Source organism: Henckelia pumila, chromosome 4, assembly GCF_033568475.1.
Source record: "Henckelia pumila isolate YLH828 chromosome 4, ASM3356847v2, whole genome shotgun sequence".
Taxonomy (NCBI): Eukaryota; Viridiplantae; Streptophyta; class Magnoliopsida; order Lamiales; family Gesneriaceae; genus Henckelia; species Henckelia pumila.
In genome coordinates this window covers 11307199-11324725 of record NC_133123.1, presented here as the reverse complement: position 1 = coordinate 11324725, position 17527 = coordinate 11307199, and the positions used below count along the sequence as shown (strand labels likewise).

At 30.7% G+C, this 17527-nt stretch overlaps 3 protein-coding genes across 3 annotated transcripts; all 3 read left to right on the top strand.

The window, feature by feature from the left end:
* Nucleotides 1-7060: 7060 nt before the first annotated feature.
* On the top strand, nucleotides 7061-7639 carry LOC140860483 (ethylene-responsive transcription factor ERF104-like). Its single transcript, XM_073263494.1, has one exon. The coding sequence runs from the start codon at nucleotides 7061-7063 to the stop codon at nucleotides 7637-7639; it is 579 nt and encodes a 192-aa protein (XP_073119595.1).
* A 4484-nt stretch (nucleotides 7640-12123) lies between these two features.
* Nucleotides 12124-12492, top strand: LOC140860482 (non-specific lipid-transfer protein 1-like). Its single transcript, XM_073263493.1, has one exon. It carries the CDS (start codon nucleotides 12124-12126, stop codon nucleotides 12490-12492), a length of 369 nt encoding a protein of 122 aa, XP_073119594.1.
* A 3766-nt stretch (nucleotides 12493-16258) lies between these two features.
* LOC140860481 (non-specific lipid-transfer protein 1-like) lies at nucleotides 16259-16630 on the top strand. The gene has a single exon (XM_073263492.1). It carries the CDS (start codon nucleotides 16259-16261, stop codon nucleotides 16628-16630), a length of 372 nt encoding a protein of 123 aa, XP_073119593.1.
* The last annotated feature ends 897 nt before the right edge of the window (nucleotides 16631-17527 follow it).

The window sequence follows — 17527 nt, the reverse complement described above, 5'->3', positions numbered from 1 at the left end:
CTTCTTTATGATCTTCCATGTAAGCGTTTGAACTATTCTTGTGTGGATATGAACAACTGAAAGTGTTCAGTTGTTCATTGATAAGTTGTAAGTGATTTTGAGTTCTTGGGAGCCGGATGGTCCTCTGTTGGTTGTGGTCTCTATTTATAAATGCAAGATAATCCGTTTGTAATTAGCAGCTTTTTTTTCTTTTAGTTCACTGTAAAAAGATAAACTGTGGCTGCGCAAATATGAGTCTACTCAGTGTACTAGAGAACTTTAGTTTATAATAACATTAACTGGTTCATGGAGAGCATCTGTTGATGTGCTCTTTTTGCTTCTGCTTCTGCTCTTCTGAATCAGCTTCCAATTGTTCACATATCAAGTTGATGTCTGAAATACTTTTTGTTAAACACTAAAACTCAGATATTTAATATCCTAACACTCTTTAATAACAAATTTGAGGTGGAGTTTTCTTTAATTTCCAAAACACCTTCTAACCCTTCAATCATATATACCACATTTTTTTACGTTTAATTTTCTCATCTATCATTTCAATTTCAAAAACCAATAACTTTTATTTTAAACTAAAACAAAAATCATTCTCTTATTTTTATGCATAGCATACGCATCGTTTTTATCATGATCTATTAGTGTGTATATATATATACACATATACACAAGCATAAACTTGTGTGAGACCAGTCTTCATTCGACTTGATTCATTAAAATAATACTATTTTTATGTCAAATATCTTATTTTTTAAATTGTAAATATGTGTTAAATAAACTCATAGCAAAAATATAGATTTGTTAGATCGTACGTTTCAAAAAAAAAATTATTTTTATTTATTTATTCATCAATATATTACAATATTTGTTGTTGTATAATTTGAGTTGACAATTATTTTTCATGATATAATTTTAAATAAATATGATATTTTTAAAATCAATCAATAAATAACCTTGAAATAAAAGTATGTACCTAATCAAATTTTATTAATAGTAATTGGACCTAATAACAATTTAGATTAAGGATAAACTTGACTTTTTAATTTGATCATGTACCAATTAAACTATTTACAATATTTTATGTACTAATTTAATATTTTATCAATAATTATGAATTCAACTGATCTATATAGCATGATAATTGAAAATGATAACACAAACGACGGGAAAAAAAGTTATATCAAAATGATAGCACAAACGGTCGACGGAAAAAAAATTATATCAAATATCCAATTCATGATAATTGAAAATGATAGCACAAACGACGGAAAAAATTTTATATCAAAATGATAGCAGAAACGGTCGACGAAAAAAAAATTAAATCAGATATCCAATTAAAGAATATCATAATCTAAACAAAATCATCCGTTTGAAAAAGACTATCGTTTATCAAGTCAAATAATATCGTAAAAGAGAGGTAAAATATATAAATCCATTTTTGAGTTTCTTTAATTTAATTTTAATATCAAGATAATTGATAGATGAAGTATATAGTGTGTCTCTTTTTCATACCAGGAGACCGACCAATGAAGTGGTTCACTCTTTAAGTTCGTGTGTTCTTGTTCTTTTCCCTATACCGTTTTGTTGAGTGCCTGATAATTTTCTTAGTTGATTGGTTGATCTTGTAACGAGGGACATTAATTATCTTCAATAAAATTACAAGGTTTACCTATAAAAAAATTAAATATCAAGATAATTGAAAAGGAATCAATTAGGAAAAACGAAGTAAAAATTCAATGAGTAAAATAACACGAAAATTAAAAATAAAACAATAAGAAATGAGAAAAAAAATTATTAAAGGTTTATGAAATTGGCATGTTATGACATTTTGAACTAGTTCATAATGTTTGGAAGTAATAACCTTATTGAGAGTACCGTTTAGTGTGAAGGATAACGCATTGATTGATTAATAATGATTGTTTTGTCCAATGTTTGACTTAAGTTCTTCCAAGGATTAGTGTCATGCACCATTATCTAATACAAGTATATTGATTTAAAATTCTTATATTATTAATCTATCATCATCCAATCCATGAACCAAAACGGTACAATAATTACTCTTATTATGAAAAACATGAAGTGACGTTTGAGCTGTTGAATGATTTAAAATATTTGAATTACATTATTAAAATCAATTATAATTTTTAGTAAATCGATCAGCGTTCCAACCTTAATTTGTTAAGACGAATATCAAAATAAATTTACAATCCGACTTAAGAATATGACTGAGATTGTATATTTGCCTTCACCCGTATAAATTTAGTGAAAACAAAATATAGGCTATTACATGGGCCAAATGTTGGGCTCAACCATTTGGGCCAATTCTCATGAGCATATCCAAAGAAGAGGTTGACCATTCCAAACTCACGCGATCAAGCTCATGAAACTGAAGCCTCTGTAATAATAAAAAGAAAATTATAACCTTCATGAGCCAGAGTTGTCAAAACGGATCGGCAGTACGCATTAACCCATAACCCGTAAAAATCTGCCGATTGGCGGGACGAGGTGAGTCGGCCCACCATTTAGGGGAGTTGGAAAATTATCAATACAACCCTCATATTTGGCAGTGCGGGGCGGGCCGACCAACCAATTTTTAGTTATATTTGGCGGATTGGGGCGGGTTGATCCGCAACCCACCACAACTCACCACTTGGCAGTTGGCGAGGCGGAGCAGGGCTGCCCACTATTTAGGCGGGTTGAAAATTTGTCAACACAACCCGTTTATATAGCGGGGCGGGACGAGCCAACCTAGCGGGCCTGACCCACTTTGAGTCTTTGACAGCTCTTCATCTTATAAATTTGCCTTTTTTTCATGTGTTGCTAGTTCATGTCGTCAATGTGGTATTGACATATTAGAAAAATATATATTTTTTATGGAAAGTATTATCAAATCCAATTTATCTAAGTCTTGGTGTAAAATAAACAATAATTTAAATTAAAAAAACAAATCTACGTGCATTTTATATGCTACGTAGTTAGAAAAGAACCATCAATATTCCACAATGACACAACATAAACGTGGGAAGATTACCTCTAATACTAATTGTTTTTATTAATGTGCGAATCTGTTTCAAGATCCTCCTCCTTAATAATAAATAATAACAAGAAGTATCTTTGGCATGATGCGTGCATATGACCAAAACAAAAGAAGATAAATTGATGGATTATAACAATAAAATGTCTCGAGTTTAACAATATGATATTATTGATGATGATGTAATTAATATTATTATTATTATTATTTTTTATGATGTGAGAAACCGCATCTGTTACCTTTCGGTGCACACTGGGTAAACCTCCGAAATAACGCAATAGTCTGCAAACTACGTTAACCAGGTAAACCACACTAGACAAGCCCTGTGTGAGAGACTGATCCAAAAATATGTTGTTAGGAAGAATTGAACTCCTGACCGCTGGCCAAGAGTTGGATTAGATGATTTGAATTAATTGAAATAAATGATTTGAATTGAGGACGAATATAAAGGAATGATTTGAAATAAATCACCCCCTTCTACACATACTCACGATCTTAATAAAAACCGTAAGAGTTACATTGTTCGAAAATATTGCAAATATTTTTATAGTTGCAACGTTGAAAATTATATTGATTTTATCACTGAAATATATAAATAGTTTTTTTTCTCAAAGAATATATATTATTACCAATTATTAATAAATCTACTTTATATATAAAACAACAACACTTTAATATACTATAAGCTTTTAGAGACACCAAATAAAGAAGAATATACAATATTTTTTCTCAATATGGACAAGAGTGTTGTGATAAAAGACATAATGTTAACATGTTTAATCAAAATTAATTCAAAATTCGAGCAAAAATTTTAGCAACAAAATCATTGCAATAGTAGATTTCAAACAACTTAACATAAAATTAAAAATAAAAGAGAACGTTAAATAATATTATTGATCATTAAAGATATTAAATATTGACTTATAAGTAATAGAAGACAATAACACAAGAATGAAGATTGGAGACAATGAAAATATTTATACTATTGCAAAAAACTATTTTCAGCATAAAAAAATAAAAAAGAGATCGTCCAGCAAAAGAATCAAAGAATAAAGATATAAAAATAAAAATAATTGATGAAGCAACATCACAAGCATTGTTATTGAAAATGATGAGAAAATTGTTTTTTTTATATAAAGAATAAAAAACTGATGACAAACGAAAAAATCGTGAAACAAAGAAAAATGGTTAATAAAAGAATAAAAGTAATATAATGTAATGCATTATCTAAATTATTTTTTTTCACATAATCAGTAGTGGTAAAATAATTTTTCGACACTATGAATTATTATATTTTTTTCTTAAATTTTATTTTATTAAATATGTCATGACATCAAATTCTATATTTTTCTCAATGTCTAATTTAATTATATAAAACTATAATATTTATTACAATCATGATTTCCCACAACTATAGATTCAATTAGATTTGTAACACATAAAATTTTTGAACAAAGATTGTTCGCACTAATTTTATAATACATGTTGTACATATTATATTACATTGAATTTTACTATTGACTAAAATACAATGAAAATCATTAATTAACTACACGTTAATCTCTTCTCTTCTCATCTCAACTCATTTATTTAACATCGCTTATCGACAATAGAAGGTGTTTTCACGTGCATCACACGTGTCTTTTCCTAGTAAATAGAAAATACAAATAACAACAAAATTTAATATTATTTATATTTTATCCCAAGGTTTAGTATGTATATTCAAAATAGTGGAAAATATTTTTTCAAAATCATAAATTATTGAGACGTAAAAATTTTGATTTACAAATTTTGTTATGAAGTTTGGGATAAAAAAATATCTTAAGGCTGCGTTTACTTTTCTTGATAAATGAGGGATACCATTATTAAATCCTATGTTTAGTTGAAAATTTAAAAATTAATATAAATCCTGAAGCCCATTAATAATGAGATTTAGAATTATTCTTAATCCTAAATTTTAGAAGAGATTATAAATTTGTACATGTGAAAAGAGAAAAAAAATCAATCCCAAATTTTACCCATCAAACTAAACATATTATTATTTTTCCATAACCACTTCATATCCTATCAAATTATATTAACAATAACATTTTAATCCATCCTTTCACAATCTCATCTTTTAAAGTAAACGCAGCCTAATAGTTTAGATTATATATATATATATATATATATATATATATTTATATCCTTTGGTGATTATAAGATATTACTACCGTATTATAAATAATACATACGTTATTTTATATATAAAGATTAAAGACTGCCTAATCTAATTTGATGTGGATATTATAAATACTTAAATGGAGTGTAGGGGTACATAGAATTATATTGCTTGACTGTTTATGTAGAATCGACCGCTGGCTGTTTTATCAAAATTTATAGTTGACGGTGATGATGCAACTCAAATCTTTTAAATTGCATAGTAGTCCAAATGCTATTAATGTTCGATCGCTCTACTGACCATCAGGGACAATTATTGCACCTCAAAAAAGAGAATTGGACTTCTTGCAATCAATGTGAATCGAACACACGATCATGACTCTGATACCAATTTTAGAACTGAGCGTTTGCCGTTTTATCAAAAGTTATAGCAGGAGCGGAGCCAGAAAATAAATAAGGGGTGGCTAATTTTTTTCAAAACCGATAGCTTCAATGACTTCAGCCCCTCAAAAATGGAAACTCTGTCCTTTTTCGCTAATTCTTGATATATGTCATTTAAACCAAAAAATCTTCTCGAGCGGGGAATAGATGAGTAAAATGATATTAACTCTTAAACTTCCTGTGTGATCACATTCTTAATATAAGGATAAATGGATAATGCTGCTTTTTTTAAAAAAAATAAAATAAAATTACTATATTAAATTTGAGTCAAGTAGGAGATGGAGATGATGCAAAAATGTTGGATCTCGTCCTTCGTATCAAGTGATTAATATTAATTAATAAACAACATATATATTAGATTATTTATCAATTTTAATGATTTAAAAACATAATTCGATCGAAGCCATCGAATCAATCCAGCAAATAGTGTAATGAAGTATGAGGATATTGACAAAACTTAAACAGAATCTCTCATAAATATTAATTAACTGCCTCGGACGATTAACCTCGACCTAGCAAATATAATTCCTACATTTACTTCTGCTGTTCATTCTTTTTATGTCAAATTGATGATTTTAATATCTTTTATTTGCACAAAAAAATTAAAAAAAGATTGACGAAATGTGAACGAACGTTTATTAAAGAATTTTCAATATGTAATGGACACGTGTTGTAATACTTTTAATTGATATGGTAGACATATATACAGTAAGATGACATAAATTAATTGATTTGGCGGCATACTGTACGGATTTTATATCATTATTAATTAACTATAAAGTTATATATATAAAGTTTACTGACCCAGATACTTCAATTTTTTTGAAAAAGTTATATTCATGGTAGGTACAGAACTAGTAGTATAGAACCCAAATTTGAACATCCACGTTGCAAACAATATATTATTACACGCCCAATCATGTAAAGATTTTGATATTTAATTTAATTTCGAAACTTATAAGTGGAAAATAAATTATTGTCAACAAACTTGTTGAATTTTTGATTTAGATGATTAACTGAACCAAGTTTAATTTTGGTGCATGAACTTTTAGTTTTAATTTGCTATTTTGATATCGAACATCTCAATAATATATGGTAAGAAACCAACATTTTACGGTATTATATCATATTGAGTGGATACAAAATATGAAATTAGCTCGTCATTGGATAAAAAAAAAAGTGTTCTCCCTCATTCATATATATATATATTAGAATTAATGCATAATTAATATTCAAATGTTATACCAAATTATTTATATATATATATATGTTGTCTTTATTTTCACTTTGTATTTTTTGTGCATGGTGTCTATGCATGCAAACACTATAAATATGTGAAAACCCTTCGAATGTTATATCAGAAGATTGGGGAGTCAAGAAAAGATATAAAAAAAAACCCCATAATTATTCCCTATCTCGATTTTTTTTAAAAAAATGGTTGCAGAAATCATTTCAACAAATGATCATGCCATGATTCTTGATTCAATCCAGCAGTATCTCCTGGATGATTCCGATTTTCCAGATGATTTTTCCACCAAATTTTCAAGCTTTAAACCAAACTTAGACGACTCTTTTTGGGCACGAGATTTCGGCGACTTGATGTTAAACATGGATCACAACTCAAATATTAATCCGTGTTATGGGTACTTTAGATGTGAAGGCCTGACGGCAGAAAAGGGGGCGGCGCGTGGACGGCGATCGTCGCAAGAAGGGGAGAGGTTCCGGGGAGTGAGGCGTAGGCCGTGGGGGACGTTTGCGGCGGAGATAAGAGACCCAGCCAAGAAAGGGCGGAGGATCTGGCTGGGGACTTACGAGACGGCGGTGGATGCAGCATTGGCTTATGATCAAGCGGCTTACAAGTTGCGGGGCTCACAAGCCAGGCTTAATTTTCCGCACCTTATTGGCGGCTCCGGCGATGCAATCAAGAAGCCGATCAAGGTGACTAAACGGCGGCAGCCGCCGCCGGATGAATCCCCACCGAAAAAGCAGAAAATAAACATTAAATTTGTATGAATTAATAATAAATTGATAAATTAAATTAGTATTATTTATTTTTTCTCATCTATCACTATTGATATTTAATAATGCACAAGGGTGCCGGAGAAACTGGATTTGGTAATTTGATGTGAACTTCCAAATATATTCCTCGTATACATAACATGGTGAAATATATGCTATATTCAAGGCTATTTTAATAATGTTATTTTGCTATCTAATTCTCAACCAATCAATCATGTTCCGACTAACCTCCTTTTCACAATTCCAATAGTTTATTCCTGCTCAATTCAATTTGTGTTAAATACATGTTTACATAATTTTTTCAAGCGTAACATTCTTGTGAGACAGTCTCATTCGTGAGACGGGTTAACCCTACCCATATTTATAATAATAAGTAATACTTTTGGAATAAAATGTAATACTTTTTAATGAATAACCCATGCAAGAGACCCGTCTCAAAGAAATGACCGTTGAGATCGTCTCATAGGAGTGTTTGTCTTTTTTCAATTCACACCAGCTTCCTATGACTGATATCTCATTGAGAATTTCAGCAACAATATATGATATTTATTTATTACGTACGTTAACACACACAACGCTGGTGTACGGTCACTAGTTATATATTATACATTAGATATTTAGATCAACAAAATCAAAGAGGAAGAAAAGGTTGCATTTAGTTTCGTTTGAGTTTGTCTTGTGGTGAATAAATTTTCCTCATTACATATCGAATTAATTGGGGATATTAATCAAGTCCGAGATGGTTATAAAGTGAGAGTAGATTGAAAGATATATTAAATAAACTATGAGTTATAACTGACTTCAGTTTTACGTGCGTCATCTTTTGAATAAAATTATGTTTAAAGCGTTTAATTTTAATATAACTTTAATTTTTTTCGTAAAAATTACTTAATACCAAAAAATATTATATATACGAATGAATTCACATGCATATATATATATATATATATATATATATATATATATAGTTTTGATATGGTGAGCACCTATCATGTGCACTTATGTGTGCACCTGCTGATGTGGCGTTCACCTATTGGATTAGAGGATGCCACGTCAGCGGTGCACACAAAAGTGCACATCATGGGTGCTCATTATATCAAATCTATATATATATATATATATATATATATATATAAAATGTGCATGAGTTATTACTAGCTAGCTAGTATATTGGGTGGATTAATTCAAAAACACCCTTTATGCTTTATAATAATTTAGTTCATAAATTAATTAAGACCCCGTTTGATATCAAAAACCAAAATAAAAAAAAAATTTAGAGCTTTTTCAAAATCCCAAAATTAAAGCTTAAATTATGAAATAAAACTAACATTGATGTGATTTCAAATCCTTTGTTCGAATCATTCCCAATATATATTAGATCACTGTCAGACATATCAAATCCTTCCATATATAGTGCCTCCTAAAAGTGATCTCGATCGATGAGTATTACTGTATTACTATTAATATTCTAAAATAATTATCAAACAAGGCAGTTTTATTTGGTCCAAACTGTTCAAATTTCAATATAGTGTTTTCAAATATTTTAATCAGAATGATTGATTGATGTCGATTAATTAAAGTATTTGGCTAATTATTTTCAAATTCTCATTTTGTTTGAGTAGTTTCGAACCCAAACTTTTAAATTCATACGTTGAGAAGAAATGAACGCGACATTAGTCGATTTTTGACATATTTCTGAAAATATTTTAAATTTCACAAGATTGCATGCATGATATATATATATATATATATATATATATATATCATTTTATAAATATTTTGATTTTTGAAGTAAAATATATAAGTTGAGCTATCTTAAACCAATTTTTTCATTAAATACACACAACTTTTAAATATAATATATTTTTGTAATATTATGGATATCTGATATAGTAAAATCTTTCATTTACAGTTAAATTTATTTTAAATCAATAGATTTGTTTTATGTTCTTAGTCTTTTTTAACTAATACCATGAATGATAAAGTTTATGATTTACACATATATATTAGATATATATTTAAATTATTTTAGCGATAAAAAAATATAAAATTAAGAGATGATAGAATATTAAATTATTTTTAATTATAAAATATTTAATCGGTTTTTTTATCGCTAGTTTAAAGATGAAAAATAAATTTTATACTATATCATCTCTCAATATTTTTGTAATTTTTGATACCTGCCCATAATAGTTTGTTTGCAATCTCTAAAAAGTTATAAACACTATATCTAAATATATACCTAATATATGTCTAAATTATAAACTTTATCATTTATGATATTAGTTTAAAAAGACCAAGAACATAAGAAAAAGTCATTGATTTAAAATAAATTTAACTATAAATGATAGATTTTACTATATCAAATATCCATAATATCATGAAAAAGTAAATATTAAAAAGTTGCTTGTATTTATTTATTTAATAAAAAATTGGTTTAAGATATTCCATCTTATATATTTTACTTCAAAAATCAAAATATTTATAAAATGATAGATATGCCAATTTTAAACAACTCAGAACAAAATATAATCATTAGTTTTCGACCATATTCGTTTTTTTTTTAAAAAAAAATTCGGTCTAAACCTTGACCCAATCGATTTTTTAATCAAACCATTGTCCCGAATTCATCAGAGACTCTGCCAACATGGAAAAGTATATCATGAATCTGGGACAGCATGTCCCGGATTGTGATATTTTTTGTAAAATTTTCAAATTTGTTTTTTTTATAATTTTTATATTATTTTTTAAAAAAACATCCCGATATCACACACCAACCAAACGGTCCAAAACGTAGATTTTGAACTATATATATATATATATATATATATATATATATATATATTATACTATATATAAGTTTTCAGCTGCCGGCCAACAATATCCTCTCCACTTCATGCCCGACTCCGGTGGCTTTTAGTGGTGCAAAAATAAAAAAAAATAAAAACAACTAAAACTCACCACCGTGTTTTAGTGGCCAGAGATAAAGTGAGCAGAAATTTGTTGGGCTGAAAACTAATATATATATATATGATTCATCTCATTCATGGGATGATTGCCACCTCATAGGTGGGCATGGAGGTGGGCACGGGAGGTGGACAGCATAACAAAACTCTATTTATATAGTTTTGCTATGCTGCCCACCTCCCGTGCCCACCTTCATGCCCACCTATGAGGTGACACTTATCCATTGGATGAACCATTTGTATATGATTCATCTCATTCATGGGATGATTGCCACCTCATAGGTGGGCATGGAGGTGGGCACGGGAGGTGGGCAGCATAGCAAAACTCTATCCCGTGCCCACCTTCTTGTCCACCTATGAGGTGGCACTTATCCATTGGATGAACCATTTGTATATGATTCATCTCATTCATGGGATGATTGTCACCTCATAGGTGGGCATGGAGGTGGGCACGGGAGGTGGGCAGCATAGCAAAACTTATGAGGTGACACTTATCTATTGGATGAACCATTTGTATATGATTCATCTCATTTATGGGATGAATAGAGTTTTGCTATGCTGCCCATTTCCCGTACCCACCTTCATGCCCACCTATAAGGTGACACTTATCCATTGGATGAACCATTTGTATATGATTCATCTCATTCATGGGATGATTGCCACCTCATAGGTGGGCATGGAGGTGGGCAGCATAGCAAAACTCTATATGCTGCCCACCTCCCGTGCCCACCATCATGCCCACCTATGAGGTGGCACTTATCCATTGGATGAGCCATTTGTATATGATTCATCTCATTCATGGGATGATTGTCACCTCATAGGTGGGCATGAAGGTGGGCACGGGAGATGGGCAGCATAGCAAAACTCTATATATATATATATATATATATATATATATATATATATATATATATATACACACACATATTTTGAAAAACCATCAATTATAATTTTGGGCACAAATATGTTTATTACTTGACCAATTATATTAATTTAATGTTCGACTAAAATTTTTGTTGATTTTCATGAACCGTAGAACTATATATTAATTGATAACAATTTGGCATGTCTTTTGTAGCTGACTAATTAGTATATAGCAATCTAAAGGAGTAAGCTTTCACATATTATAATAATATATTATTAATCAATTCAAAATTTTTTAACTATTTAATTAAGTTGCAATTGAATGAATTGACAAGTTGACATATTTCTTTTTCTAGCTGCCCAATGAGTATATATAGCAAATTAAATTAAAGGAGTAAGCAAAAGTCATGTGGAGGTGATAAGAACAGTTTCGAGAGTTCATCATCTTTTCTATTTAAAGCAAACAACAATCCAAAACACCCAAACTGCCGCAAACAATTGCTTGTTTCATAACACAATCTCCAACCCTATAAATAACCCCATATATCCAATCACACATTCAATCACCAATCCAAAAACACAAACTACAAGAGCAAAAACAGAGAGAAACAAATTAGAGCTCCCATTCATAATCCAAACATCAAGAAAATGAACTCCCGCTTCGTTGTACCCGTGATCATCGCCATTGTCGCCGTTGTCCAATTCTTTGCGCAGCCTGGACACGCCGTGGTCACTTGCGGTGAAGTCGACGTGGCTCTACTGCCATGCATCGACTACCTCAGGGGACATGAAGCCGAACCTACTCCGGCATGTTGTAATGGCGTGAAATCCGTTAAAGGGATGGCCGGGACGCCCGCGGACAAAAAGACCTGCTGCAACTGTGTAAAGCTTGCTGCCAGCAGATACCCGGACTTGAAGGATGCGGCGGCTCAGAGTCTTCCGGCTAAGTGCGGCGTGGAGTTGGACATCCTCATTTCTGCCGACGTCGACTGTGACAAGTCAGTCAGCAAACTCTAGCTAGCTAGCTTCTTTGTTTTGATACATGCATGCATTGTTATCATCATATATATATGCATGACGTATATATATATTTTATTTTTTCTCATGGTTTTTCAATTAATATTTAAATATGTGTGATATTTTGGATCTATTTCTTTCTGTTGGCATGCAGGATATAAAATCAAGTGTGATGAAGTGCATGCGATACGAAGACGTGAATGAGATTTGATTCAGAATTTATATTCAATAATGTTATGGTTTGTAAACCTACTTGTATCAATGGAGTATGATGAAATATTACATGAAGAAATATCATTCTTCTTGTAATCCGCAACTCCATAATATTCTAATGAACTAAATAAATCATTTACAGATATTGCACATTCATATTTAATTTACTCTTTTTTTTTTTTTTTTTTGAGATGGCATATTCATATATATTTACTCTTATATATATATATACACACACACACGCACATACTATCTGTATCTCTTACTACGACGACCTCTCAATATCTATGACCGATACCAAAGAGAATCAACTACAAATACGTACGGTACAGAAAACACATGATAAATAACAAGCTGATCGAGTAGAGAAACATGTACACATGCGATCGAGCTGAAAAAAAAAGCATGAAATTTGCTAATTAGGCTTGAAATGAAAATTGTTGATCGACTTAATAAATTATTACATGATATAGACTAAATTAATTGGATCATTTGATTGTTGATTTGTAGTTCATGGTCACCATTTTTTCGGATCTGATTTTTGGGTCCAACATGATTTCACCCTAATTAATTACCCAAATTACATGATATAGACTAAATAATTTAGTTACTTTTTTTTTTTTTTTTACCACACCGCATATATATATTCAATGTCATATAACCAACCAATCACACTCCCACGTACGTACGTACAAAAGTCAAAAATTGCAAAATAAAATACCAAAATCGCTAAAAATAAAAACAAAAACATAGTATTATTTGTTAAGACTTAATTTTGACAACATATCAAAATAAAATTGCATTAAAAAAACCATAGAAGAGGGGGAATTAAAAAGAAATTTTTCCCATGAAAAAACCAGAGTCTCCATTAAAGTACTACTGCTTCAAATACCGCAGAAAATTAAACTCCCACAGTGTCTCCATTAAACTAATGCTTTAAGTACTGTAAAAATTTCCATAATGTAAAAGGGAATTAAAGTTGATAGAATCTTCCCGAAATTATGCCAATTAAGGCCAAAAGCAAATTTTAACTAAGTTAACCTTTTTAACCTAATTTTTTTGGAAAATGTCACATGTACACGACGAGTTATATATTAGTTTACACAGTGCACTTGAAATTATAAAATTATCGCCCCAATTTTTAAAAAAACTCTTTCAAAAATACATTAAAGATAATTTTGTAATTTTTCGACGTTTAATATATAACACGCTATGTATATGTATCATCGATCACCCAAATTCTTTTCCCAAAACTAGCTAGCACGACATTAATTAATCCACTTCCTGGCCTGTTTATCGAATCTGTCGATGCTACCCCACCCGGGTAGTGCCTGGGTGGGGTATGGACGGTCCGAATCTTACTGCAGATCAAATGATTTGACCTGCAGTGATGATCCGGGCCGTCCGATCTGGCTTCAGGGCACAAGCATCGACGGATCCCTGTTTATCCATGTACATGCTATGTACGTGGAAATAGCGATATATGACACCAATTGTTTGTTTTTTTAAAATTAAAAATAAAAATGAAATCTCTATTATATTCAATGAGTCACTCACAAAACACATCTTACTATTGAAAAGTGAATTTTTGAGACCGAGTTTGAATCTCAATTGGTCTCATATGTTCGCCAATTGGCAGAAACTCGAGTTCGAGTCATCATCTCACATTTGTAATACAAAAATTTAACTTTGTGGGAATAAAAATCAAACTTTCTTACTCCGTAAGACCGGTAGGAATGAGGAGTATGGCCACACCGGTACGGTGTTCATCCGTAGGTTTATTTTATCTAAATATAAATAGCATTATATATTACTCCCTCCGTCCCATATACTTTGTATTATTTTAGTTTTCACACGAATTAAGAAAAATTTATTGGAAAAATAAATTTTATATAAACTTTCTATTTTATCCCTATTTAATGTATTAAAAAATGATTGCACAATTTTCAAGGTGTAGTTAATAGGGGTATATTAGTAAAGAAGTGTAAAAAAATATTACTAAATATGATGTATGACTATATATTTGGGACAAACAAAAAAAGAAATCTGAACAATATAATTGAAACGGAGGGAGTAATTGATAAATTGACATGTCTTTTGTAGCTGCCTAAGAGCATCCCAATGGCCGATCAAGCCCAACTTGATCGGCCCACTTCATCACTCGCCCCTCCGAGGGGCGAGGACGCCGCAAGCGGAAGTTTCCGCGTGCGGTGAAATTGGTTGGCCCCGCGCGGAGCCTTTTCGCGCTGTGAAGCCCACCGATCTTGTTTATCTTTTTTTTAATTTTTTTTTTCACGCGGGACATACAAATATTTTTTTCCTTTTTTTTTATATATTTTTTAAAACATGGACGGGATCTCAACTATTATCTTAATTTATAAAAATGATTTTAATTAAAAATAAATGAAATAAATTGTAAAAAAAATAAAAAATTTTTAAGAATAATTAATAAAAATATTTAAAAAGGTCAACGACTATATTTTTCAAAATAAATGAAATTTTCTTTTTATTTACTTGTGTCAATTTTAATTCATGTGTATTTTTTTATGTTTTTTTTATTTTGGAATATTATGTATGCTTTTAAAATTATTTTTTATGTTTTAAAAAAAATATTATTTTTTATTTCTTATATTTATGTTCATTTTTAATGTAATTTTTAAATTTAATTACATTTAGTTTTAATTTGTTATATTTATGTGTATTTTTATTATGTTTTAAAAGCATTATTTAATTGATTAAAAAAATATTATTTTAATATCACCACTACAACATCACGACATCACCACACTACTATAGGAACATACAATGAAGTTATCAACGTTGACATCATCATGCGATCAAGTTATCAACTTCACCACACCAACTTCCTCACATCCTTGTACATGTTCTAACTAGTATAGCAAACTAAAGGAGTAAACTTTCATTACATATTATAATAATATGATTCAATTCAATTTTTTTTTACTATTTAAGTTGTAATTTAATTAATTGATAATTTGACTAATTTGATATATATACGTACGTTAATTATCTCACTTGACAATTAATATTGTTAGACTAAAATTTCAATCGTTCGATTTTCATCATTAACTGTACGTATATATTAATTGATAAATTGACATGTCTTTTGTAGCTGCCTAATTAGTGTAGCAAACTAAAAGAGTAAGTTTTCACCTATTATAATATGATTCAATTTTTAAAAAAACTATTTATGTTGCAATTTAATTAATTGATACTTTGACATATTTCTCTAGCTGCCCAATGAGTATATATAGCAAATGTATAAAGGAGTAAGCAAAAGTCATGTGGTGGTGATCTAAGAACAGTTTCAAGAGTTCATCATCTTTTCTATTTAAAGCAAACAACAATCCAAAACACCCAAACTGCCGCAAACAATTGCTAGCTTGTCTCATAACACAATCTCCAACCCTATAAATAACCCCATATATCCAATCACACATTCAATCACCAAGCCAAAAACCCAAACTACAAGAGCAAAAACAGAGAGAAACAAATTAGAGCTCCCATTCATAATCCAAACATCAAGAAAATCATGAACTCCCGCGTCGTGGTACCCGTGATCATCACCCTTGTCGCCGTTGTCCAATTCTTTGCGCAGCCTGGACATGCTGTGGTCACTTGCGGTGAAGTCGACGTGGCTCTACTGTCATGCATCGACTACCTCAGGGGACATGAAGCCGAACCTACTCCGGCATGCTGTAATGGCGTGAAATCCGTTAAAGGGATGGCCGGGACGCCCGCGGACAAAAAGACCTGCTGCAACTGTGTAAAGCTTGCTGCCAGCAGATACCCGGACTTGAAGGATGCGGCGGCTCAGAGTCTTCCGGCTAAGTGCGGCGTGGAGTTGGACATCCTCATTTCTCGCAACGTCGACTGTGACAAGTCAGTCAGCAACTCTAGCTAGCTAGCTTCTTGTTTTGATACATGCATGCATTGTTATCATCATATATGCATGAGTACTTATATATTTTATTTTTTTCTCATGGTTTTTCAATTAATATTTGAATAGTGTGATGTTTTTGATTTTTTTTTCTGTTGGCATGCAGGATATAAAATCAAGTCTGATGAAGTGCAATATATGAAGACGTGAATGCTAGATTTGATTCAGAAATAAATTAAATTATATATGCTACCCCTCTTAATTTAAAACTAGTTTTCAATAATGTTATGATCTTGTAAACCTACTTGTATCAATGCATGGAGTATGATGAAATATTACATGAAGAAATATCATTCTTCTTGTAATCCGCAACTCCATAATATTTCAATGAACTAAAAAAATCAATTTACAGCTATTGCATAACCATGTTTACTCTTATACACACGCACACACATGCACGTACTATAGTCTATATATCTGTATCTCTTATTATACATATTTAGGACGACCGGACGACGACTTCACGTACGACGATGTTCATTGAACATAATGAATGCCCTCAATCTATGACCGATATCAAAGAGAATCAACTTCAAATACAATATAGAAACACATGAGAAATAACAAGCTGATCGAGTAGAGAAACATATACACAGATGCGATCGGACTAAAAAAAACCATGGAATTTGCTAATTAGGCTTGAAATAAAATAGTTGATCGACTTAATAATTAAATTACATGATACAGACTAAATTGGATCATTTGATTGTAGACTTGTTGCTCATTAATGTCAACATTTTTTCGGATCCAACGTGATTTGGCCCTAACTCAAAAACCTTTAATCCGACGTTTTTCGTGTCGACTTGTTCAGGTTCATTTTTGTTTACTCTCCTAATTCTCAGCTTGTTTTAATTGCCCCCT

Coding starts and splice junctions, on each gene's coding strand:
- LOC140860483 (XM_073263494.1), top strand. CDS start 7,061: ATGGTTGCAGAAATCATTTCAACAAATGATCATGCCATGATTCTTGAT.
- LOC140860482 (XM_073263493.1), top strand. CDS start 12,124: ATGAACTCCCGCTTCGTTGTACCCGTGATCATCGCCATTGTCGCCGTT.
- LOC140860481 (XM_073263492.1), top strand. CDS start 16,259: ATGAACTCCCGCGTCGTGGTACCCGTGATCATCACCCTTGTCGCCGTT.